This window comes from Watersipora subatra, chromosome 9, assembly GCF_963576615.1.
Source record: "Watersipora subatra chromosome 9, tzWatSuba1.1, whole genome shotgun sequence".
Taxonomy (NCBI): domain Eukaryota; kingdom Metazoa; phylum Bryozoa; class Gymnolaemata; order Cheilostomatida; family Watersiporidae; genus Watersipora; species Watersipora subatra.
In genome coordinates this window covers 35611728-35636214 of record NC_088716.1, presented here as the reverse complement: position 1 = coordinate 35636214, position 24487 = coordinate 35611728, and the positions used below count along the sequence as shown (strand labels likewise).

Genomic DNA, 24487 nt, shown 5'->3' with positions numbered 1-24487 from the left:
CTTCCAGAAGGTGAAAGCAACAGGGTCTACCACGGTTGGCTGTACTATCTCCTTGCCAGGGAAGACACCCCATGTTACAGCAACTGGTGCCAAATGATCACTGTTGGTAAAGCCTACATCTTCCTGTAAAATATACAAATATACAGTGCATACTTGACCCTGCTGTGGTATACATACAGACACAATACTCATAGTAGTACACTGAGAAATATATTACATTAATCTTTATGATATGGTAGTTAACACGTGGCTGATACTTGTGGATGATCTGCTTAAGCGCCTCAGCTTTATCTGACGATATGAAAAACTCGAGGTATGCCTGCAACACAAAAAATAGAATAATGCGTAAGATTGTTAGGAGAATATTCCATTGATGAGGTATGGACAGCGAGTAGTTAGGAACAAAGTAGTAATATATATATATATATGTATATATATATATATATATATATATATATATACACACATAATAGATACGATAGTCGAGACTGAACACAAGTTAGTGTCTGACCATGCCTAGATACAATATAGTCAAGGCTAAACACAAGTTAGTGTCTGACCATGCCTAGACATAATATAGCCAAGACTGAACACAAGTTAGTGTCTGACCATGCCTAGATATAATATAGTCAAGATTGAACACAAGTTAGTGTCTGACCATGCCTAGATATAATATAGTCAAGGCTGAACATGCCTAGACATAATATAGTCAAAGCTGAACACAAGTTAGTGTCTGACCATGCCTAGATACAATATAGTCAAGGCTAAACACAAGCTAGTGTCTGACCATGCCTAGACATAATATTGTCAAGACTGAACACAAGTTAGTGTCTGACCATACCTAGATACGATATAGTCAAGACTAAACACAAGTTAGTGTCTGACCATGCCTGGATACGATATAGTCAAGGCTGATCACAAGTTAGAGTCCGACCATGCCTAGATACGATATTGTGAAGGCTGAACACAAGTAATCCAACTGTAGAATCCAAAGAGAAAACTTATCAAGATCTAGATATAACGGAATGAAAATAGATTTACTGCAACTCGTCTCATTGTTAAAAAAAGGAGAAAGCCAAAATCGAGGGTAACAATAAAAAAGTAGGTACAGAGCAGAGTTCCCTGAATGTATAAAAACATGATAAGCAAATACAATAATACTTTTCTGAGTTACATGAAAAAGTGAAACCACCTTTTGATACACGTAGCCCCCAGGATGACCCCAACCAAGTTCTGGGTGGGTTGAAGGCACACCGTTAGCCTCGGGTTGAGAGTTGATAGTGAGCACACCCTTTTTGTTAATATCGGCAAGCTGGGGAGAGATCAGTTTGGTTTCTGCAGCTAGCTCATCTTCATTCCAAGGAATTCGTGAAACCTTAATGTACATACAGGGTGCATATAACATCTTTTTATAAAAAGCATAAATCACATCCAACTTGATACATTGAAACATTTAAGGGTTAAAAAATATTAACCCTTTAATGTAGGATAGTAAACTTCTTATATTACTGGGAAGTCATCTTTTTATGAAGATATATGTACACACAGGTGACGCTGACTAACAACCTTCAAAAGTACACACAGGTGACGCTGACTAACAACCTTTACAAGTACACACAGGTGACGCTGACTAACAACCTTACAAGTACACACAGGTGACGCTGACTAACAACCTTCACAAGTACACACAGGTGACGCTGACTAACCACTTTCACAAGTACACACAGGTGACGCTGACTAACCACCTTCACAAGTACACACAGGTGACGCTGACTAACCACCTTTACAAGTACACACAGGTGGCACTGACTAACCACCTTCACAAGTACACACAGGTGACGCTGACTAACCACCTTCACAAGTACACACAGGTGACGCTGACTAACCACCTTCACAAGTACACACAGGTGACGTTGACTAACAACCTTTACAAGTACACACAGGTGACGCTGACTAACCACCTTTACAAGTACACACAGGTGACGCTGACTAACCACCTTTACAAGTACACACAGGTGACGCTGACTAGCAACCTTTAGAAGTACACACAGGTGACACTGACTAACCACCTTCACAAGTACACACAGGTGACGCTGACTAACAACCTTCAAAAGTACACACAGGTGACGCTGACTAACAACCTTCACAAGTACACACAGGTGACGCTGACTAACAACCTTCACAAGTACACACAGGTGACGCTGACTAACCACTTTCACAAGTACACACAGGTGACGCTGACTAACCACCTTCAAAAGTACACACAGATGACGCTGACTAACCACCTTCACAAGTACACACAGGTGGCACTGACTAACCACCTTCACAAGTACACACAGGTGACGCTGACTAACCACCTTCACAAGTACACACAGGTGACGCTGACTAACCACCTTCACAAGTACACACACGTGACGCTGACTAACCACCTTTACAAGTACACACAGGTGACGCTGACTAACAACCTTCACAAGTACACACAGGTGACACAAAGGGCCCGACCGCCCCAGCATCTTTTGCCTGATCAATCTAGCTAACCCTTCGACGATTGAGTGCGCCCTGTGAAGAATGCGCTGTGAAGACGACTCTATAAGACTGGTTCTTAACCAGGGGGGAATTCCTCCCCCAGGGAGAAATTTTGGGATTTTAGGTGGGAATTTGGCAGTTTGCCAACGGGGATTTCAGTGGCACCAATTTTTCTTATATAAATGGCAGCGAGGAGTGAATGAATTTCAGTAGTTTCAACAAAGCCAAGATCTAAAACTGGAAAAGGTAAGGATTGCTACACTACATGCATATACATACCTGTAATATCAATTGTTCAGTTACCGATTTGGTTTGCATAAATGTATAACATTTTGACAGTTTGCTCTGTAGCCTAACATATGTATGATGTTTGCTCATGTAGATATTGAACGTATTCAAATATTTTGATTGCATACCCCATATTGTAGGTGTTAGAAATGTCAAAGACAAAAAGACGAACATATGATGATTCTTACCTTAACTATGGATTCACTTGTATGATTAAAAGCGGCATCGAAGTACCACCATGTGTTTTGTGCATGAAAGTGCTCGCTAACGACTCCATGAAACCACATCAACTTAAGCAACACTTAAGAAATAAACATGCAGAACACATGGATAAATCAAAGCCGTTCTTTGAAGCTGAAGAGAAAGAACTCAAGCGGGCAAAACTGGATTCCACTGGCAGCTTTCATATCCAGGCACAGGTCATTACCGAGGCATCCTATGCTCTGTCTTACCGTTTCGCCAGAGATAAGAAGCCCCACACCATTGGTGAAACATTAGTTAAGCCTTGTCTGCTGGAGTGTACTAAGATTATTCTCGGAGACACAGCCGCTCAAAAGATAGCTGATTTATCCCTCTCAGACAGCACAGTGAAATCGAGGATCGATGATATGTCTGCAGACATAAAGAGGCAAGTAATTGAAAAGATCAAGTCATCTCCCATGTTCGCCATTCAACTTGATGAGTCTACTGATGTTGCTAGCATTTCACAGCTGATGGTGTTTGCACGCTATGTACACAGAGAGACAATTGAGGAAGAATTTCTGTTCTGCAGTCCTCTAACAGAGACCACCACAGCTGCTGATGTTATGAACCTGGTTTCCGACTTCTTCAGCAGAGAACATCTGGACTGGGGTAAACTAATTGGAGTTTGCACTGATGGTGCTCCAGCCATGCTTGGCTGTCGTGCTGGACTTGCACAGTTGGTAAAAGAAAAGAATCCTTTAGTGGTGAGTACCCATTGCTTCATTCACAGACAAGCGCTAGCAGCAAAAGCTCTTCCCAAAGGATTGCAGGAACACCTTTCTTCAGTGATTAAAGTAGTAAACTTTATCAAAGGCCTTGCAAACACGTCTCTTCCACAAGTTATGCGAAGATATGGATGCTGTGCACTCATCACTATTGTTCCACACCGAAGTTCGATGGTTATCAAAGGGTAACATGCTTCTGCGTTTCTTCAATCTACGAGCAGAGGCCAATGAGTTCTTGAAAACTCATAACAAACCCGAACTATACTGGCTTCAATGCAGGTGGAAGGCTTCCATCAGTGTCTTGCTTACCTGGTTGACATATTTGATTCAACCAATGAAGTGAACACAAAGATGCAAGGTAGAGACAGAAATGTGTTGAATGAACTGATAGTATCAATGCATTCAAGGACAAGCTCAGACTCTGGGTGGAAAGACTGGCTACTGGGAATGTAAGTTTCATTTCCAGTTCTGCATTCATTGGTTGACAAGAAAGCCCCTTCCGCTTCTTTGCTAACCGACATAAAGCATCACTTGAACAGCTTGATAGCAGAGTTTGAGAGATATTTTCCAAAGTTAGATCCTAAGACAGAGCAATTGATGAACCTGACCCGAGACCCTTTCAGGCGCAATGTCCACAAGATTCCGGAACAGCTTCAGGAGGAGTTTTTGGAGCTGACAAACAACTCTGCATTAAAAGATGACTTCAAGGAGCTATCGATAGAGCACTTTTGGGTTCAGGCCCAAATATTGTATCCCAACATAAGCCTGGCCGCGTTCAAGATGCTCATACCATTTGCTTCCACATATCTTTGCGAGTCCACATTTTCAGCAATGCTAACCATAAAGAGCAAATCTAGAAACCGTCTGGAAGTGGAAGCTGACCTATGGTGTGCCCTATCTACAACAACTCCTAACATCAAAATTCTGGTCAGCTCTCAACAAACACAGAAATCGCACTAGTCTGCTGACTGTCTTACAATGATAGATATATTGAGTTTCAATATACATTCATTTTTAATATTCCATGTAAATATGACTGTAATAAATGCATATATACATGTATATATATGTATATAAGTTATATACGTAAATAAAGTTTACTATCTAGCTGCAGTGCATTATTTGAAGGAGTTGGGAGGGGGAATTTATGTCTTTAGGTTTGGAAAAGGGGGAATGGGGCAAAAAAGGTTAAGAACCACTGCTATAAGCCGTAGTGAGTCCACTCTTCTGACAGGCAAGAATTATCATACTAAACATTGTTCTCCAATATTGAAATACAGCTGAGTGGTGAGTAGTAGAGTGTCAATTAAATAAAGTGAAGGTCAGGGTTTAAGGCTGGTACAAAGCTACCTTTAAAGCACATCAATTACATAATTTTGATAAATATTTTCAACTAATTTTTGTTCTTCGAAGGGCTGGTTTAAAGATTACCAGATCGGAGTTTTGCAATAAAAAGTTTTGCTGTAAAAGTGTTCATTGCACTGATTTGTTTGCTACACTTTGAAGCAAAAACTGGCTTGTTATTTTATATACAATGGAAACTGAGTTATGAACCTTTATTAATTGCAAGCTAAATTTAGATAGCGGCATTAGGTTTATTAAACCGTATGTTACAAATCTGCAAATTTATAAAATTAAGAACAATAATAATCTACATGTATCAGATGCTAACAAAACATACAAAAGCGCAAGACATGTACAATAAATCGTTACAGTAATTGAAAAAACTCAATAAATCAATACAATTGAATAAATTTATTTAGCTTGTGGAGCTACAAGTTTCAGTTTTGCTGTCACTTTCACTCAGTTTACCTTCTGTTAGGTTTCCAAGTTCATCTTGACTCTCACCTAACATAAATTATTTTTTATTGCTGAACAGGGTGACATCAGCATCAAACTTTTCAGCAGAGCTAGTATTTATTTTGGCCATCGCAAATATTTTTATGAAGATGAACTCTTATGAACGAGCATAGCTTCACATGCGTGCTAAGCGTAAGGAATAGTTTTATAGTGGCACAGGCTATTTGTGTTAACACAAACTGAAAATCAGTTGCTATAGTAAACTTTCATGGACTATTCAAAAGAGTTTAATAAGGTCTACACAGTCTACAATTTTTTTAGGATTTGTCTAGAGTGAGCGAGAGGACAACCCCAATTTTCCACCTCAGCTTTGAACGTCCTCTTTAAAGATGTAGTTGCGTCAAAAAGGTCGATTTAATGAAATTAAGACCAATAAAAGGCTAAAACATCAGCTACAATTTGATGCCATTTTTGTCTTTGTAGACCAACCCTGTCCAGAGATATATGCGTTTGAATGAGGCCCTCTTTTAAAAAGCTCACGTTCCAGCGGGTGCCTATTTCGTGACGTCACAAGCAAGGTATCTGAAACGAAACCACGAGCAATAAATATGAGGTCGATTCGTTAGCCAATCATGCGTGCGAAATTTTTATATAGGCCGTAATAAATGTTATCACTCGTAAAACGCGTTGTCTGTGATCTCGAAGATTCTCCTAATTAGAGAATTCATTCTCATTACTCGTTACTGATTCAACGCGTTTCAACAATTACTAAGTTATACATAGTTTTAAAATGGCTTCAAGTTCGAGCGACCGCTACTCAGAGTTATCTGAGCAACTTTTAGTAAAAGATTAGAGTAGACAGCCTATGGCCAAAGCTGACAGGCGTCAGCAGCGTTTTGCTGCAGAAGAAGACAGAATGGAGGTAAATTAACTTAGTCTTCTATACTTGAGTAAATGTAATATTTTTTATAGTCATAAATACATATACTAATTAATAAAATGATAATTATTTGCTATCTCCAATCATCGTTTCATAGCTTATCTGCCGTTTTACCTAGCTATAATATTTTTTTCAAATTTTCTTTGGTAAATTAGAGTCATGATTACAAATTATTTTCACTCGTAGGAAGTGGGTAAAATCGATTGATCATTGCAAATCTTTAATTTCCAGAACCAAAGCTTTGAATCGTTGGCTTGGCGTACTTGTGCCTTTGTTTAATGTTTATTCGTTTTTAAAATTACACTCGCAATCTATTTAACTCCCAATTTGGAAGCTGTCAATAGATACGCTTTAGAATGACATATCTATGAATGACATTTTTATTGCATCTACTTTGTTTACATTTACTTGTTTTACTGATTACAGAATATTTATGTCGTCCCACCAGCCGAAGAAGCTTTGTCAGTGTGGAAACTGCCATAAAGGAGAAAGCGAGACTTGAATGCGTGCTGGATAAGCCATGATGTTTTGTTTGAGTTTGTTGCAGTAGAAGAATGTCTTATTGTATCAGCTAATACTATGTGAGTGGCCACGACTTGAGGAATATTTTTAATAAAAGCTTTATGCCGAGATGAAAATATTTTTGCTTGTAAAAATTATATAATAAAATAATATTGTTGAAGATAATGCAAAACATGATTTGCAGAATATTGTAGTGAATCGGATATGGTATATGGGTGTCCGCAGAACTGGAGAATGTGAGTTCAAATCCAGTTTGCAGCAGACTTCTCATCCTTAAAACTCTATCCCTGTCTATATTCTTTTCAAAGAGGTGGCTTGCTTATTTCACTTATTTAGTATTCGGTAAGAATACTACTAGTAAGAAACTAGTACGTAGGCAATAGGTAATAGGCGACATAATGTGGGCGGGGCTTATGGGAGGCTGTATATCATTTGTATGGGTAGCTACAGAACTGTGCTGATACAAAGACCGCGTTCTACATAAGTGACTTGACAGAATTACCGTAGACCGGTAGAATTGGTAGTCGGTACCCAAATGTTTACACAACATTTGGAGAAAGTGAGTAGAACAAATTTTCAATTTTCGTTATTTGAGGCCTTTGAAACATTCATAATAATGCATCTGTAGCAGGATTTAAAATTTTATTCTAGCCAACATGAGCAAATACAAAATAAGATATATGCCAATAGAGCCGCGTAAGACTAGACTTTTATCGCAAATACCTGATGTGAATACGAGAGATAGAGACAGGTTGCCAAACGCGTGACATCATTTTGGGCAAGTCTGGGCACGTTTTGGTGGCCTGAGCGTTTTTACGGCGATCAGATTTTTTCGATTTTAATCTTCAAATATCTTGGCAATGCGATCGCGTAACACAACAAACAACATATCAACTGATAGAGAAAAAAAATGCTTTCTTTTAAGATCAACTTAAATTTGACGCAACTACATCTTTAAAACACAATTTCCGGAGAGAATCCTGGTGACATTGACTAACAGGCCACAGAGACAGATGCTTTATGCAGCTGGTATATTGAGTCATACAGCACCAATTTTAGTTTCATTCTCACGATTAATAGCAAAACCCCCGCTTTGCTATTTTAATTCACCAAATCAATTTGTTTGCAAAAGCTATTTATGTAGAAGTGTGCCACTATGTACATTAGATAATACAAAAACTGATTTTTTCGCTCAACTAAATATATTATAGACTAATATTTGTGATAATATTTGGAATAGATTTCAACTAACAAACCAAATATAATGAGTTAGACAAGCCATTACAAAGCAAATAGCCATAACGCTTGATTATAAAGTATGGCTGGTGAGAACCTCCGCATTCCTTCAAATGAAAGCACTACTGCCCAACTAAATCACTGCCAACTGAAAAATTTACAACAGTCATTAAAATGTAGACAGTTTTTAGGTGCCATACTTTCCGGACTATAAGTTGTTCCGCAGCACACGTCGCACCAGCCATAAAATGTATAATAATGAAGCAAAAAACATGTATATGTCACACTGGAGTATGAATCAAATTTTTTGGGAAATTTATTGGATAAAATTGAACATAAAGAACAGACATGTCATTAAAAATTAAATGATGAACATGACACGTTAAGAGCTATTCTGACAACCATAGCATAACAAGCTAAGAAATCCACCCAAAACCATCTGTGTCAATCCTCCTCCATGAGGATTTCATCATACATTTCAACTATGCAGACACCAGAGGTCGAAGAATTGGCCATCTCTAGCTTTGACCCCGCGACTGACGTTTTGTTTTCTTCATCTTCATATCAGTAAGATAGCCTCTGCCATTCAACTACGAGTTTTTCACCAATGACTTTTCTTTTTACTTCTTGATCGGTAATACAGTGCACCCTCGAGATACGATTACCCTTATATACGATTTTTTCACCTTACGAAGTCAAACATTGTGAGGTCTTCACCTCGCTATACGAATTTTATTTCACCATACGATTTTGAGAAAAGTTTCGCCCAAGTTAAAATTTGGCGGTCGGTGTGCTCATAACGCACGTAGAAATAAAAAAAGACACTGAAATATAGTTTGCCGAAAACATTTCCAAAACGTTTAAAAATGACACGATGATCGACTTCTCTCATGTCAGCATTCATGTGGAAAAATTCGTGTAAAATACACAAGCGAGAGCAAATATTCATTGGTAGCGTTATATATTTTACTACAAACTTTCAAGTCAGCATACGTATATAACGACAAGTGTCTACATTTAATTCGTTATCTATGGAATCTGAGACCGATACAAACGTTACAAAACGAAGGAAAAATGATTTCTATGTCAACAAAGTTGGATGTCGTAAATAAGAAGAAGGCACCCGTATTATTAACATTGTCAATGAATATGATCGCAACCAATCAGCATTTGCAATTATTATTAAAACAAGAAATCCATTAAAGAAAGCAAAAGAAGGAGCTTACGACTGAAGATTTGAAGGAGTTAAAAGGCCATGCACGCGATCAGCATTCAAAATGAGCAACCATTTAGTAAGGGTGAGGAAGTAGAAGATACAGAAAAGCCCACATTGGTAGAAACATTTCAAGTGTTTAATTTACTGATATGGACTGGTACATTAGAACAATGCATGTATAATATATATTGTTTATCTCTTGTGTGACACATTTTTCATATTCTATTCATTTTATTTGTTTCTTTTTGATTTTATGTTTTCTTTTCTGGTTTAACCATGTCTTTGCAGGTGGGCTTGTTATCTCCTACATGAATACAATTCATCGTATGTATGTAACTCATATAACTAGCTACTCAAGATAGTTGACGCATTTACATTTCTTTCTGAAACTTGTTAAAGCCCTGTCCTCTAGGGTATAAATGCGTACAAACTTTGTACATACATGCGGCTACATTGATTCTTGTGCACATTTCATACAAGAAAAACTACTGTAGCACCTTTTCTGGATCCTTCTACAAGCGTTAGCTAGCTAGCAGTTTTCTGCATTGCACCAGCATTTTTTTATTTTAAACTAGAAGAAAAATTGAACAGGAATAGACAACTTTCTTTAGCCTGCTAACAATTCCATTTCATTACGTATTGAATTAATCATTAAGTGTACAGCAACGTAAGTAGCATTGATACGTTTTTGCCTCTTCTCTGCTTTATTCGCTACATGTACCAGCTAAAGTCACGTTACTCCAAAGGTATGTACGTCCTGTATAATAGTAAATATAATAGTTTCATTTTTCTTTTCGGTAGCCATTAGATGGTCAGGTGTGTGAGAGGCCACGTTCTATAACTGCATCATTCAGCCTTTCTTATTGAATTCTGGTTGAAAAAGGTTTCAACCAGACACGCTAAATTTTATAATGAAAGTGAAGACTGAAACTTATGAAGGATAAAATTTCGTGATAAAAAGTTGAAATTCATTAAAATAGTTCGAAATACATACTAAAACTTAGTGAGTTTGGCAAGCTAAACTTATTTGAAGTAAATTCAAAGTTTATGCTATGCATAGCTTTTGAAGGTAAGAACTTCTTACCATACGATCTGCATTTGGTACACAGATTACAATTTTACAGTATTGCAGATTATAATCACTAGATGCACTTAATACAATTTAGCTACTGTAGGTAACTATAGTTACTAAAGTTAACATACTATTTTGTTACTAATTTTCAATATGTACAGCATTTTTATAAAATTTTGGACGATTTTTACCTTTTTTTTTCATTGTATAACTACAATGGTTTCTATACCCGGACATACAATTTTTTCGTCATACGACGCCAGCCTTGGAACGGATCAACATCGTATCTCGAGGGTGCACTGTAATGTGTCAAGAATTTAACAAATTTTTTAAATTTTACAATTTTACACAGTCACTCCAGAGTATAAAGCACAACTTATGAAAAAACCTGCGACGTACAATCCAGAAATGTGGAAGTCGGTAAAATTATCAACTGAGGAAATTAAACGTACAGTGTTAATGAAAGAATAACACGTTAACCCTACCTTAGCCCCTGAAGTAGTGGGGGTGCCAGAGATAAAGTTGTAAAACACACGCCAGACATCCTCTTCACCAAAGAGCTGATTTCCCCACATAGCAAGCCTCTCAGCCTTGCTGTACTTGCTTCGCAGGTAGAAGAGATGGTGGTCAGAAATATCTCCAAATGTGGCAGCACTAGAGTTTCCCCAGCGGCCATTCGGGAACTCCTCCCACTCTAGACAATGAAATACTCGGAGGTTAACATAATGCACTGTAGCCAGATGGTAAATCCGTCTACAAGCAGACAATAGCCGACATTCTCAGAGTATCGTGGCCTAGATTTCAGAGACAGTGAGTGTGAACATCTAACACAGGCGATACCGTTGGCTTGCACACTGTTCTTCAGTCCAGCGCTAGGCTTCAGACTGAAAATCCATGGCACAAGCGCTTTAACAAAAGCATTCGCAAAAAACCAAAGAATTCAGAAGCTTGCCACAAGGCTTGTCAAAAGCTCAGCCTCAAGAAAATGCCATATTTGCAACTTCACCTATCAAATTCAGATAAACAGTTTATGAATGCATAGAGCTGTGTTGTCGGAGACAAAGGTTTGTTTGCTTGATATAACATTCTGCCGAACTCATACCCTCAACACCCCCATGCCGTATGCATACTTCCTTACTCAAAATATTGCCTTGGAAGCCTATTGCCAGACATCCGAATGCCATGCGTTGCCTTTTCAACTATTACAATTAAAATGTTACAAGAAAAAGCTTTTATAAAAAAATCCTCTACAAGTACACGTTTATGTTACACACTCGTGGGTCTGAGATCTTGACCACCTGTTACCAGCTTGGCGCATTTACTCACACTATGTAACAACCAGCATTCCATCAATGCACAAACAGTTGCAGCGCGGCACCCTCTTTATCAGCCTATGCCCAGTGTTGATGCAACGTCTGTCCAGGATGCCACTCACTGTTGAAGAACACAATCCTACTTGTTAGTATCTAACATCACATCAGCTTAGGGCATGAGCAAACCAGATGTCAGTCGTGACTCTACACTATACTCCAAGTCGATTATCAATAACATTACACAAACGGCCAATAGTAAAATAAAACGTGTACGGCTTTAAATATGAACAAGTGCACACATACAGACCTGATATAAAATGTAATTATACATGAACATAATAGAATTCCCAATAATAAACATTCGAGATATAAGCTTAACCATTACCAACGCAACTGATAATACGCAAATAGTGCCATTTTCTTTACTTACCTTTTACAAGTTGGCATGAAAAATAAATCTAACATCGACTCAAAACAATTGATGAAAAAGTCAGACCAGCTTTATAGACCATAATTCTGAGCAGTCCAGTGATAGTGGAATGAAACTGTTGCAAAAAAGAAACAATTGTACATATAACAACAGCATAGGACTAGATGTGAATGTAAGTGCGACAACACGGGTACAGTGCAAACCTACCTGATGTCCGAGCAACATAGCTCTTAGGCCTTATAGCCCAAAAGATGGGCCGCACATCTTCTTGGAATCGAGAAACGTTTGCCGTGGGTCTCCATGGCAGCGGTTTTTGAGGGTCTTGCAACCAGAGACCAAGATTTTTTAAAATAGAGATTGATGCAACCTAAATGAAATAAAAGAATATTTGTGACTATAAGGGATGTCACAAATATATAAAAGTCATATATTAATGTCACATATAAAAGCATGATGTGTCTTTTCAAGACACATCATGATTTTTATGACTATAAGGCAGGGGTGTCAAACTCATTTTCGCCGAGGGCCGCATCAGTGTAATGGCTGTCCTCAAAGGGCCAGATGTAAATTATAATTGTAACGAAATGTAATCGAATAATATAAAATAAATATAACTACTCTTGATATTGAATAACTCTGACTTTATTACGTAAAGTCGGAAACAGAACAGTTGCACAGCAAAACATGCAAAACACTTTTTTTCAGAAAATAATCAGAAAAATTACACAATAACCATTAACATGGGCATACTTTCAGTAAAATCAAAAATTGTGAGCTGCTAAGAACATGAATCTGTTTGCATGCACACATTAAACCTGCAAACACTAAATAATTGCAACCCGCAGCAACACAAGTCAATATGCAAGCAGCAAAAAACCAAAAATTATTTGCTATTTGCTGAAACAAAGTTAGACTTGCACCATAAAAATTGCAAAAGATACAGTGTTTGACTAAAATTACTTATTTATTACATACAGTACACAGTTATGAATATTATTTATACATATTCAGTTAGTCATGAACTAGCCTGTCTTGACAAGCTGTTGTTTTTGCGTAGTTGTCCCCCCGTCGAGCGGCGAGCAACAACAGCTTGTCACAAGACGTACTGCACCTGATGCATCAGCTGCACTTATAAGGAGTTGTTCTTTTCCGTCTACGCGGCTCGGCTGCGATGTTATTCTGGTCGCTCCATTGGTAATCATAACGGATTTCACGCAAAAATTTATGTAGAAAAATTAAGATAAGAACGTTTAACTAGTGACCCCTCTCTGCAGTAAACTTTATTAGAATTTGAGAACTTAGGCAACAACAGCGACTAAAAATGTCGTTATTTGTGCGCTCAGTCAGTTTTATTTCTATTTTTGTATCAGTCAGTTTTATTTGTTCTTATGGATTTTATTTTGAGCTTATTTTATTCTTAAGTTCTACTAAAGTTTATCACAGAAACTGGTCTTTGGTTAAACGTTGTAATCTTGTTTTTTTTCTACATAAATTTTTGCGTGAAATCCGTTATGATTACCAATGGAGCGACCGACATAACATCGCGGCCAAGCCGCGTAGACGGAAGAAAACAACTCCCTATAAGTGCAGCTGATGCATCAAGTGCAGTACGTCTTGTGACAAGCTGTTGTTGCTCGCCGCTCGACGGGGGGACAACTACGCAAAAACAACAGCTTGTCAAGACAGGCTAGTCATGAACATGAAAATCTAGCCTGTCTTGACAAACTGTTGTTTTAGCGGAGTTGTACCCCCGTCGAGCGGGCGAGCAACGAAACAGCTTGTCACAAGATGTACTGCACCTGATGCATCAGCTGCACTTATAGGAAGTTGTTCTCTTCTGTCTATGTGGCTTGGTTGCAATGTTATGTCGGTCGCTCCATTGGTAATCATAAGAAATTTCACGCGAAAATTTATTTAGAAAAAATAAGATTACAACATTTAACCAGCGACCAGTCTCTGCGGTAAGCTTTAATCGAACTCGAGAACTTAGGCAACAACAGCGACTAAACATGTCGTTATTTGTGCGCTCAGTCAGTTTTAATTCTATTTTGTATCAGTCAGTTTAATGTGTTCTTATAGATTTTATTTTCAATTTATTTTATTCTTAAATTCTACTAACGTTTACAAAAGAGACCGGATTTTGGTTAAACGTAATCTTATTTTTTTCTACATAAATCTTTGCGCGACATCCGTTATGATTACCAATGGAGCGACCGACATAACATCGCAACCAAACCGCATAGACGGAAGAGAACAACTCCCTATAAGTGCAGCTGATGCATCAGGTGCAGTACGTCTTGTGACAAGCTGTTGTGTTGCTCGCCGGTTCGACGGGAGAACAACTCCGCAAAACCAACAGTTTGTCAATGAAAATCATGAAACTCTATTTTCGAACTTCTCCTATAAAAAACTGTCATAAATACATTTTAAATAATAAAAATATGTTCAATAACTCTGTTCTCGACTTTTCAGACTTCCTAGGCAGCTTTAAGAATCAATATGATCCTATTGAAATTAAATGATAACTTTAGTCGGACTACGGCTGACAGCCTAAAAAGTGCATTTTTATTTGAGCATAACAATTCAAAATGACAAAATTAAAAGTTAACAAAACCTTTGAAATATGAATGTTTTGATTTGATTTATGCAGTCTTTTAGTCTTGCCCCTTCTGAATCTGCATATTTACTTCGGGAGTTGAAAAAAATTGATCGCGAACGATAAAATTTAAAGTCACCGCGATGATTTCTGGTTTAGCTAGAGGCCGATATGTGTGTAGTATTTTGGTTATAACTTTGCCCAGAGACATCGTTGAGGCATATTTGTAAGTTTGTTTGATTAGCCAGAAAGTTTTCTTTCTAACTAATCAAAAATATTCTTTTATAATCCCACAACCAAACACAAGCAAAGCGATTTGTTGGGAGATTTATGATAAATGCATGTGCACACAACTTCCGAAAAAATTATCCGTTAACACCGTTAACAAACCCTTGTACCGAAATTTTTTCAACAAATTTAATCATTTTTGTGTAGTCGTTCAAGTATAATAATGATACAAAACATATATAAACCTATTTAAATATGTTACCAAGTCTTTGAAATGTTACCGCAAAATCCTAAAACTAACCCCATCTGATTGGATGATACATAAATAGACAGATTAATTTGGCCAAAATCGAAATAGAAACTTGAGAAGCCTTTTTTAATCAAAATTAAGACCGGCCAACAAAACGCCAATATGGCCGTGCGACATATAGTATAACTATTAAGTCGTCCAAATTTAATGAGAAAAACGTGCACATTTCACCTGTCTATGGAATTGTTCAATTGCCGAAGGTTTCTGTAACTAACTTAGAAGTACTGAAAAGTGATTGTTTCTTTTTTGCCGATTTTATTATTTGAATTAATTATTTGATTTTATAAAAAAAATTATAATACTTAATTATAAGAATAATCATTAGAATTTACAACACCGAAGTATATGTGTCATGATCACAGAAACCATGGTTAAGTCGGGATTATAAGATTTAGAGTTATCTGCATTAACAGAAGGAGAAAATTCTCACAATTATTTTGCAAAAAAAATTTTGATTCTAGCTTAATTACAACAGATTTTATGGTCAATAAACTGAATGCATGTTTACCATCAGTGCGAAAACCTAGTTCCGAGAAAACTGGTGTTAAAGTCTGAGAAACGAAAACCGATGCACAGTTTTGTTTGCATTTCAAAACGTCATAGCAACCAATATTAAGAGGTTGTGATATTTATCTAGATTTCTGTATTTGTATCAAAAAAATTATGCTGAATTTAAAAATTTAAACAGATTTTGGCTGGATGTCATAGAAATGGCTGTATATCTATAAGAAAATGTATTACCTAATTTTGCAGATATTAAAAACGGCTTGGCAGTGCCGCGATATTGAGCACAACCGTAGTATGATCAACAAAATGTTAAAAAATAATATTAGCAGTAACATATTGCACATCATTGGTCACTTTATACTTTGATCTTGCAAATTCGAATTATTTTTCTTATAATCAAATCTTATAAAATCGAATAATTATTCTTATAATTAAATATTGTAAAAATCTTATATGAATGGTTAAGAATATATCATGGTCATTCCCTTTACTTACACTGCTTTTGGCATCAGTTGGAATACCAAAGTACTCATTATAAGTGTCCAAAATGTCAGAATTATCCCTCAAATCGGCAAAAAAGAAACGATTACGTTTTTTCGGACGCCATTTATCAGTACTTCCTGTTTAGCATAGCAATGGTTTTAAGGGGTTTTTCCGAGGTTTTAAGACATTGATTATCTAAACTGACTTCAGATTCAGAAAGATCACTCTTTGATTAGTCCAGAAGCATGTGTTATCAAAATCCTTACCAAAATTATAAATTCAGTTAGTGGAACTTTAAAGTCGAATAACTCAACTTCGTGATTTGCGACTTAACCATGGTTTCTGTGACTGCGACCCATATAATGATTGCATTGTCTAGTTGCTGAAAGTTTCTTCAATTACCGTAGATCGTTTGACGCGTAGACCGATTTACAGGTACGAAAATGTGGCACACAGTTTATCAGCCTATGTTTTTTGTCCAATTACCAAAGGTTTCATTAAATTATCTAGAACATTAACCTGATTTCTTTACATCTTATCTAGAAGCTAGGGCCGAACTACAATGCCCCTTTGTGACAAGAATATTTCTTTATTTTACTCCAGTTTGCAGAAAACTTCCAGACGCGTTAATGCTAATGCTTGCTTTCTGTTACATATCGCTGTCAAAACCATTCTACATTCAACACAACCAACTTTCAACTTTCCAACGCAACTTTCAAACTGTGTATATTAAACAGCAGCTTGCCATTTTACTTTTAATATTGCATTTCAGAGATATAATAAACATATTTCAATATTGCTGTTTTTAGTTAAATTACGTTAAGTAGGTTAGGCCTGCAGCTTGAATTAATATTTATTTTATTGTTGTAAAACATAGGTTTAAGATGGTAGTAGATTAGGTCTGATTTTTATACAACCCGTTTTGCATCATTGACCTTTTGAATTTCATTTCAAAACAACTTGACAACTACCATGGACATACAAGCTCCCAGAACACCACGTCGTCGCACTGGCCATCCACGTGTCTCCCAATTATTACGGAGGAGAAGAAATAGAAGGTCCTCACAGCAACCATCAACATCAAATGCTAATGTTCAACAACACGCTACTCAAAATAATAACAACTCATCCGATTCAGAGAATTCTTTAGTAGATGTTGTACAACATCTAACTAAAGAATTCTACTTTTGTAGAGTTCTGACCTTTTGTAACTACTTTTTTCAACAACCAGCAGTACCCTTTCTTTTTTCCATTATTACTTTGGTTGTGGGCTGTATGACAGGGGAGTTTCTAGTTTAAAAATAGCGACAAAGTAGATAAATTTCAAAGACAAGATAACTCGTGTTGGGTGCCTAGCATCGTTATAAATACAAGAGTTAACTCGCGCCGGGTGCGAATGATTTAAGCTCTCGTGGGCCATAAAATGGGCCATCACAAGGCCTGCGGGCCACATGTGGCCCGCAGGCCTTGTGATTGACATGTGCTATAAGGGATCTCATGATGTATCTTTTCGAGAGAGTGACATTAGTGGAAAATGAATCGGGAATAGAAGTATAAAGCAGAAAAATGAGTATCAAGCACAAATGTACATTTACTGGAACAGAAGTTGGTATGCACAAACTTTAATATTTTTTCACAGTAGAGACAAACTGAACTATAGTGACGTAATTTATGCTTCTATCACTCAGCTAGCCTCATTTGATTACAATGTTATCTACTAAGTCTTTACTCGATATATATATATTATATATATATATATAAATATATATAGTCTATATTATCATTAAACAATGAATTTTCAAATATATATGATGGGAAATATATGAGATAAATTTAACGTGCTCATAGAATCAAACTTCAGTCCACTATTGCCTTCTTCAAATCGCCGAGTTACACAAATTCTCTGGATGATGTATGGCTATGTGTATGTCTATGCTATGTCTATGTGTATGTCTATGCTATGTGTATGAAACTGAAAAAATACAATAAACAAAAACTCTAAAAGCCATACACAAGTTTCCAGATCTGAGGATGGAGCCATACATGCTTTGAGGACCCTTGTTTTCAAGGGTCAACTTAAAATGCAGATGCCTGACATACAAACTTCTATGAAATATGGAATGCCGTGGTAACCATACAACCTGCTTTTAACAAACCTCGTCACATAGTGAAAAAAAAGGAAAGCAATGATTGGCTTGGCAATAATGATTAGACAGTACGATTGATCAGCCTTGAACCTGTTTTAAAAAAACAGTTTAATTCCCATCCATCATTTGGTGACATCACTGTGTTATGAATAAAGGGAGGAAAGGTCAAAGCAGAAATATAACAAGCAAGTGAAGCCTGGAAAACGCTCACGTAGACTCTAAAGACCAGCGAGACTGTCATGAGATAATCAAGTACATCAATCACATGCCTGCTAAACTATGTTGTTGAGAGAGACCTGCGCTATTTCATAACGCCATTACAACAGACATACACTAAAGGTACGCCACACTTGACGATTTTTTCATTGATTCTGACCGAAATCACGAAATGAACGAAAAAACTCCGAATTATTCAGCCGAAATTCACAGAATTGTCTGTGCATGCGCACCGGAATCGTCGACGAAACGCTTTTAATTGGCTAAACAAATTATTAGTGGACGCGATTCTAGCAGCTTTTGCAATTTATATAGTCTGATGCACATAACGCGACACACAAGAAAATACTAACGAGATTTGCCATGGTAAATATGATGGCAACTCTTTCTACAACGGAGATTTTGCTGCTAAAAATGAAATTGTTATTATTAAAAAAGAAACGATTCGTATCCATGGTGTCCAAACGATAAAGAATCAACAATAGCGCAATCTAGGCAGTTGCATCGTATGTACTATGTCGAATTGCGCTGGTACTTTTATTGTGTGTCGTAATATGTGTCTTAGACTATATGAATTGTAAAAGCTGCTAGAATTGTGCTTGCTAATAATTTGTTTAGCCAATTAAAAGCGTTTTGTTGACGATTTCTGTGTGCATGCACAGCTTTGACAATTGTGAATTTCGACCAAATAATTCTGCGTTTTTCGTTCATTTTATGATTTCGGTCAGAAGCGACGAAAAATGTGTAACACGTCGACGCACCTTTAAGGTACATTATACAATACTTGGCTACCAGATTTTGGGCAAGAGTTTTTAATGCAATCATTATCAAACAGCTGCAGAGCAAAATATGAGTGAACGAAACTTTGATTGGATATTATTGATACTTTGCACCAATACATTTGATTGTAACCAAAATGTAGCCATAGACTGACACAATGCCAGCGAATTGTTCCAAATAATTGTTGTAATAATAATTGTTGTAATAATAATTGTTGTAATAATAATTGTTGTAATAATAATTGTTGTAATGCAATTTTAATATTCCTTTAAAAAAATAGTGTTTGTGAAAGAATTTCAGGCCTCAATGATTAATACTGTAGTAGGTAAAAATAGCCAAAGCTGCAAAACAAAAAACCTTAATAATTTTATTTATCGATTTCAATATTATTGATTAATGATTTCAGGTTACAGTTTTATAATTGATAAAACTAAAAAAGAAAATAATAACAGACTTTTTCGAATTTTGCAGCACTAAACTATCTACTAACTAAACTATCTACTAAACTATCTACTAAACTTCACATAGCTCTGGAATGACTGCTGCAGTTGCAGCTATTTTTACTTTGGAGATTATTAGAACAGGGCGATTTGAGGATATGCCATGGAATAACAGACAAATATCCCTATCTTACGCATTAGCAAAAGCGATCGTAGCCAAGATTGGCCAAACTGTGGTCATGGACAGTGGCTAATAGACTCGCATAAATAACACTGAAACAAAAATGACATATCTGTGCCTCCTGTGAGACTCCAAACTTGTAGATTAGAAAGGCAATGAGTACCGTTACTAAGTCATGTTGAACTGAAAACAGTGACGTGTTTGGTAACGGTAATATAAAGACCAAAGTTTGCGAGTACAACAACCACAGACCTAATCGCAAGTGTTGTGAGCACAAGGAAAGAGATTACCTCCCGGTTGAGCGTGTAGAAGTGAAGGCCATATGTGACACCACTAGCGAGAATCTCCCTACACATCGCTGTTGCATATTCTATACCAAACTCTCTCACTGCATCATCGTTGTCTTTTATTGGCTCCACAATGTCAAGTATGTCCTGGGGCACTGCGATTCCTCCCAACTTAGTAATATGTTTTAGAGATTGATAACCCTATATAAACATCAATAACAACCAATTCGTTCTGCTGTTAATCACCTGAGAACATATCTGTGAAGCAAATTAATGATTTTCTGGCCTTACACAAAGTTACTACATGGCGCATTCGTGAGCCAGCCATAAAGAATTGTGCAAAAACCTTTTCCTAGAGTATCTGAGTACACCACTAATGGACTTCTTCACTATTGAAAAAATATAGTCGTATGCGCTACTGCTCTTTGGTGTATTAGACCATTTTGTAGATATCTGCTTGCCATTTTCTGTTCGCAATCATGACCTAGCCTGTGGTGGCTAAAAGAGACGTCGCTTCATGAAGATACAAATAGGCTGTGGTAATAATAATAGTAATAACTATAACTGTAATAACAATAGTTATCATCTGCGAAGTCCAACATCTAACGATGATTATAACCTGCAAAGTCTAACATCTAACAATGATTATAACCTACGAAGTCTAACATTATAATCTGAACAGCTGTCTTTTACATGGCTTGCATAAAAATAAGAACAACAGAAAGTCCTAACGATTAGAAGATGCCTGGTGCCTGCATGGAAATGGAATGATCTGGTTTCCTACCTGGATAGGAAGGATACCGGGTAGAATGGGACAGGTAATGCCTATCTCTATGGTTTCCTACCTAGATAGGAAGGATACCGGGTAGAATGGGACAGGTAATGCCTATCTCTATGGTTTCCTACCTGGATAGGAAGGATACCGGGTAGAATGGGACAGGTAATGCCTATCTCTATGGTTACCTACCTGGATAGGAAGTATACCGGGTAGAATGGGACAGGTAATGCCTATCTCCCGACAGTCTTTCACAAACTGTATAAACTTATCAGCGCTGAAAAAGAGCTGAGTGATAATAAAGTCAGCACCAGCATCCATCTTCACTTTGAGGTAGAAAAGGTCATCAGCGTAAGAGCTGGAATCTGGGTGTCCCAAGGGATAACCTGCAGAGTCAGCAACTTAATTTTAATGCAAATATCTTAAGAATAATCTATTTACCTATCTAAAGGGCTAGATGATGACAAACTCCTGGAGCTACGCTGTAAACAATGTACATAGAACTCAAATAACCACGGATATTTGGGCTCATCCTATTCTCAGCAACTAGTTAAGTTAGCAAAGCATCTTAGACACTTTCAAATACTCTCTACCTACGATAAAAGGTGTATGAGAAGCCATAACTTTGACTTAAGAATGTAGGAGTTACCTTCTGCATACCAGATTCAATGATAAGTGATTCAACAGTAATTGCTCTCTTGACTAGAGGGTGGCCTGTGAATCAATCCAACACATATACTGTAAATCTCTATTTGAATGCCATGGTGCTCTAATTTTCAGCCTTTTCCTACAGTGATGTTTTATTAGAGGTGACGTTCAAAAAGAGGGTAGCACTTTTTTGTCTAGCTTGTCAGAATTTTTGGGAAGATAAATTGAACTCTTTTAAAGGCAAAGCGATGCTAATGCCACCTATATTTTGCACTGCACTTCACGCAGAGCGACATTATGCGTCGACCTCAGCACTTTTTGCGAAACTGTTTTTCATATACGTCGAAGCATCAGACCAAGTTGAACAAAAAACTACTTTGAGTAAAACATTAACTGGATACAGTTACTATTTATTTCGATAGTGTCACTTTCAAAATTTTGAAGAAAGAAACCGAAAAACTTTGGAGTTAGAAAGCAGACAACGTTTTTCAAGTTTTAACAACGTTTTTAACACTTTACAGTTGGAATACGCCATAATGAAGACTGTTATTATGTTGTATGGTGTTCCTGAAGGGTATTCCCACCATTCTTCAAAACGCTTCAGTCTTTAGGTCAAATTGTACACCACATTATGGACAAATCTGAACACAGTGGATCAGTGTTAAAGCTTAGCGACTTCGAATCAGAGTGTAGTTGCGATTGTGACAATCAATCTTCTCAGGTACACCGTCACTAAAACCATGGCAACCACTACAGCAACAAAGAAAAGAATTGATTGTTATTGATGTCACTGTATCATTATTAGTACCAATTTTTGGAAACTTTTCTACTGATCGCTTTCTATTATCGGTTCATAGAGATCAAAGAATGTCAAAGTGATGGTCAAATAGAGGTGGCATTCGATTAAAGGGTGGCGCTCTACTTTTCAAACCTTCTTCTATTGGAATGGCACTGAAATAAAGGGGGTGTTCAAATAAAGGTTTATAGTACGTTATATGGCAAGCATTTGGCTATTCTAGCCTACAAACAAACTATTTGTAAAGATTTCAGGCTGAAGTTTCTTATGACACATTGAGAATCATGCCCACACCCGCAGTCAATCCCGATGCCCATCTGACTTGTTTGTCGCACTCAATCATAGCAAGAAACTTCTGTAATTATTTTACAAGAGTACACAATTGGAATTTGAATACCACATGTTCACGCACACACCTTCATGCACATAACCCTAATGAGCACAGAGTTCACACATATAACCCTAGTGAGCACAGTATTCACACACATAACCCCAGTGAGCACACAGTGTTCACACACACAACCCTAGTGAGCACACAGTGTTCATGCACACAACCCTAGTGAACACACAGTTTTCACACACATAATTCTAGAGGGCAAAGCCTTTCTCTCAGAATGACTGCAATCGGACCTATCAAATATAACTACCTTCAAAGCGAACTTGTTGATAACATAGGGAATAATTAGTAACATACGACTGTGAGTGATTTTGCATTGAAGAAATATGCCTCTATCCTCAACGACACCCAAGCCTAGTTTTAATTGATGTGAGAGGCACATCTACAGTGTTTCCGTGCTCTAAAGATATCTAAGTAAATGTGTGTTTCCATACCATCAGGACAAACAATACGTATTTAACAAAGGATATTTAAGTGTATGTGTGTTTTAAATGTAATAAAGTATGTAATAAAGCATAAATTCTAATTGATCACTCCACCAAAATTAAGAAGGTTTGCAAACTAATAAATTGCTGAATGTATTTTTCCAACCTTTTTGTTATTGATTTATGTTGTCAGCAATTCATTTTCAAAATTAATTATATTTAAAGGCCAGTAGCAATTGTTTTTGGCAAGTTGGCTGCAGTTTAAATTTCTTTTAAACCAAATTGGATAACAAGCAAAGTGGTAAGAGTAGGCACAGAAAATGAACACATCTGGTCTTAAAAACAAGCTGGGTAATGTTCACAGCACTTGCCAGCCACTTATCAAAAGACATGAAAAGCATCCTAAGGTACAATTTTGAAAAATTCAATGTATTTAGACGTAGGATGCAACAGAGGACCATTCTTGACAACATGGGGGACAGTCTGCCGATCGCTATTGATTATTCTAGCAGATAGAGCCTACAATACTTTAGACCTGAGCAATCATTCCTTGACCTCTAAATATCTAGGACTGCATGAAGGAAACAGCAATAAATACCCTCACCTGCCACTGCGATGGTGAATCTTTCCCCTTGTGTATCCCTCACATATCTCACAAGGTCCGAGGCATAGTTAAAAGACTGGTTAGTGGAATTCCATTCCTGGCCTTGAGGCAAATCTATGTGCAAGTAATAGTAATAGCAATTGTAATAGCCACACTATAAACAGTTCATCTCTCAGTTTACAAGTGTTAGCTTTACTTGAAACTCATTTACCTCCTCCAAATATAGACCAAGAACCATCACCTAAACATAGTAATCCGTTCAACTATACTATACAGCTATTCCAATATTTGACTGGCTCAATTCACACTTTTAATGTTGCTAGATACATGAAGCAAATGCTCGTCAAAAGCTTTAC

At 37.1% G+C, this 24487-nt stretch overlaps 2 protein-coding genes across 3 annotated transcripts in view; both read right to left on the bottom strand.

The window, feature by feature from the left end:
• LOC137405046 (methylenetetrahydrofolate reductase (NADPH)-like) overlaps window positions 1-24487 on the bottom strand; it is a 40332-nt gene that overhangs the window by 6404 nt on the left and 9441 nt on the right. For both annotated transcript variants that reach the window (XM_068091273.1, XM_068091272.1), the window contains exons 4-11: window positions 24132-24245; window positions 21454-21647; window positions 20490-20687; window positions 12519-12678; window positions 11054-11262; window positions 1193-1375; window positions 218-319; window positions 1-123 (exon numbers count right to left, since the gene is read on the bottom strand). In XM_068091273.1, the coding sequence (XP_067947374.1) occupies window positions 1-123; window positions 218-319; window positions 1193-1375; window positions 11054-11262; window positions 12519-12678; window positions 20490-20687; window positions 21454-21647; window positions 24132-24245 (1283 nt within the window). The remainder of the gene's footprint in view (window positions 124-217; window positions 320-1192; window positions 1376-11053; window positions 11263-12518; window positions 12679-20489; window positions 20688-21453; window positions 21648-24131; window positions 24246-24487) is intronic.
• Window positions 1390-3194, bottom strand: LOC137405047 (uncharacterized). Its single transcript, XM_068091274.1, has 2 exons — window positions 1674-3194; window positions 1390-1638 (listed from the first exon to the last, which is right to left on the bottom strand). Exons 1-2 carry the CDS (start codon window positions 2511-2513, stop codon window positions 1525-1527), a joined length of 954 nt encoding a protein of 317 aa, XP_067947375.1. The 5' UTR covers window positions 2514-3194; the 3' UTR covers window positions 1390-1524.

Excerpts from the sequence above, each read along its gene's own strand:
- LOC137405047 (XM_068091274.1), bottom strand. The coding sequence starts at position 2,513 with ATGCTGGGGCGGTCGGGCCCTTTGTGTCACCTGTGTGTACTTGTGAAG. Across the intron at positions 1,639-1,673 it reads ACCTGTGTGTACTTGTGAAG|GTTGTTAGTCAGCGTCACCT; the intron begins GTTGTTAGTCAG and ends TGTACTTGTAAG.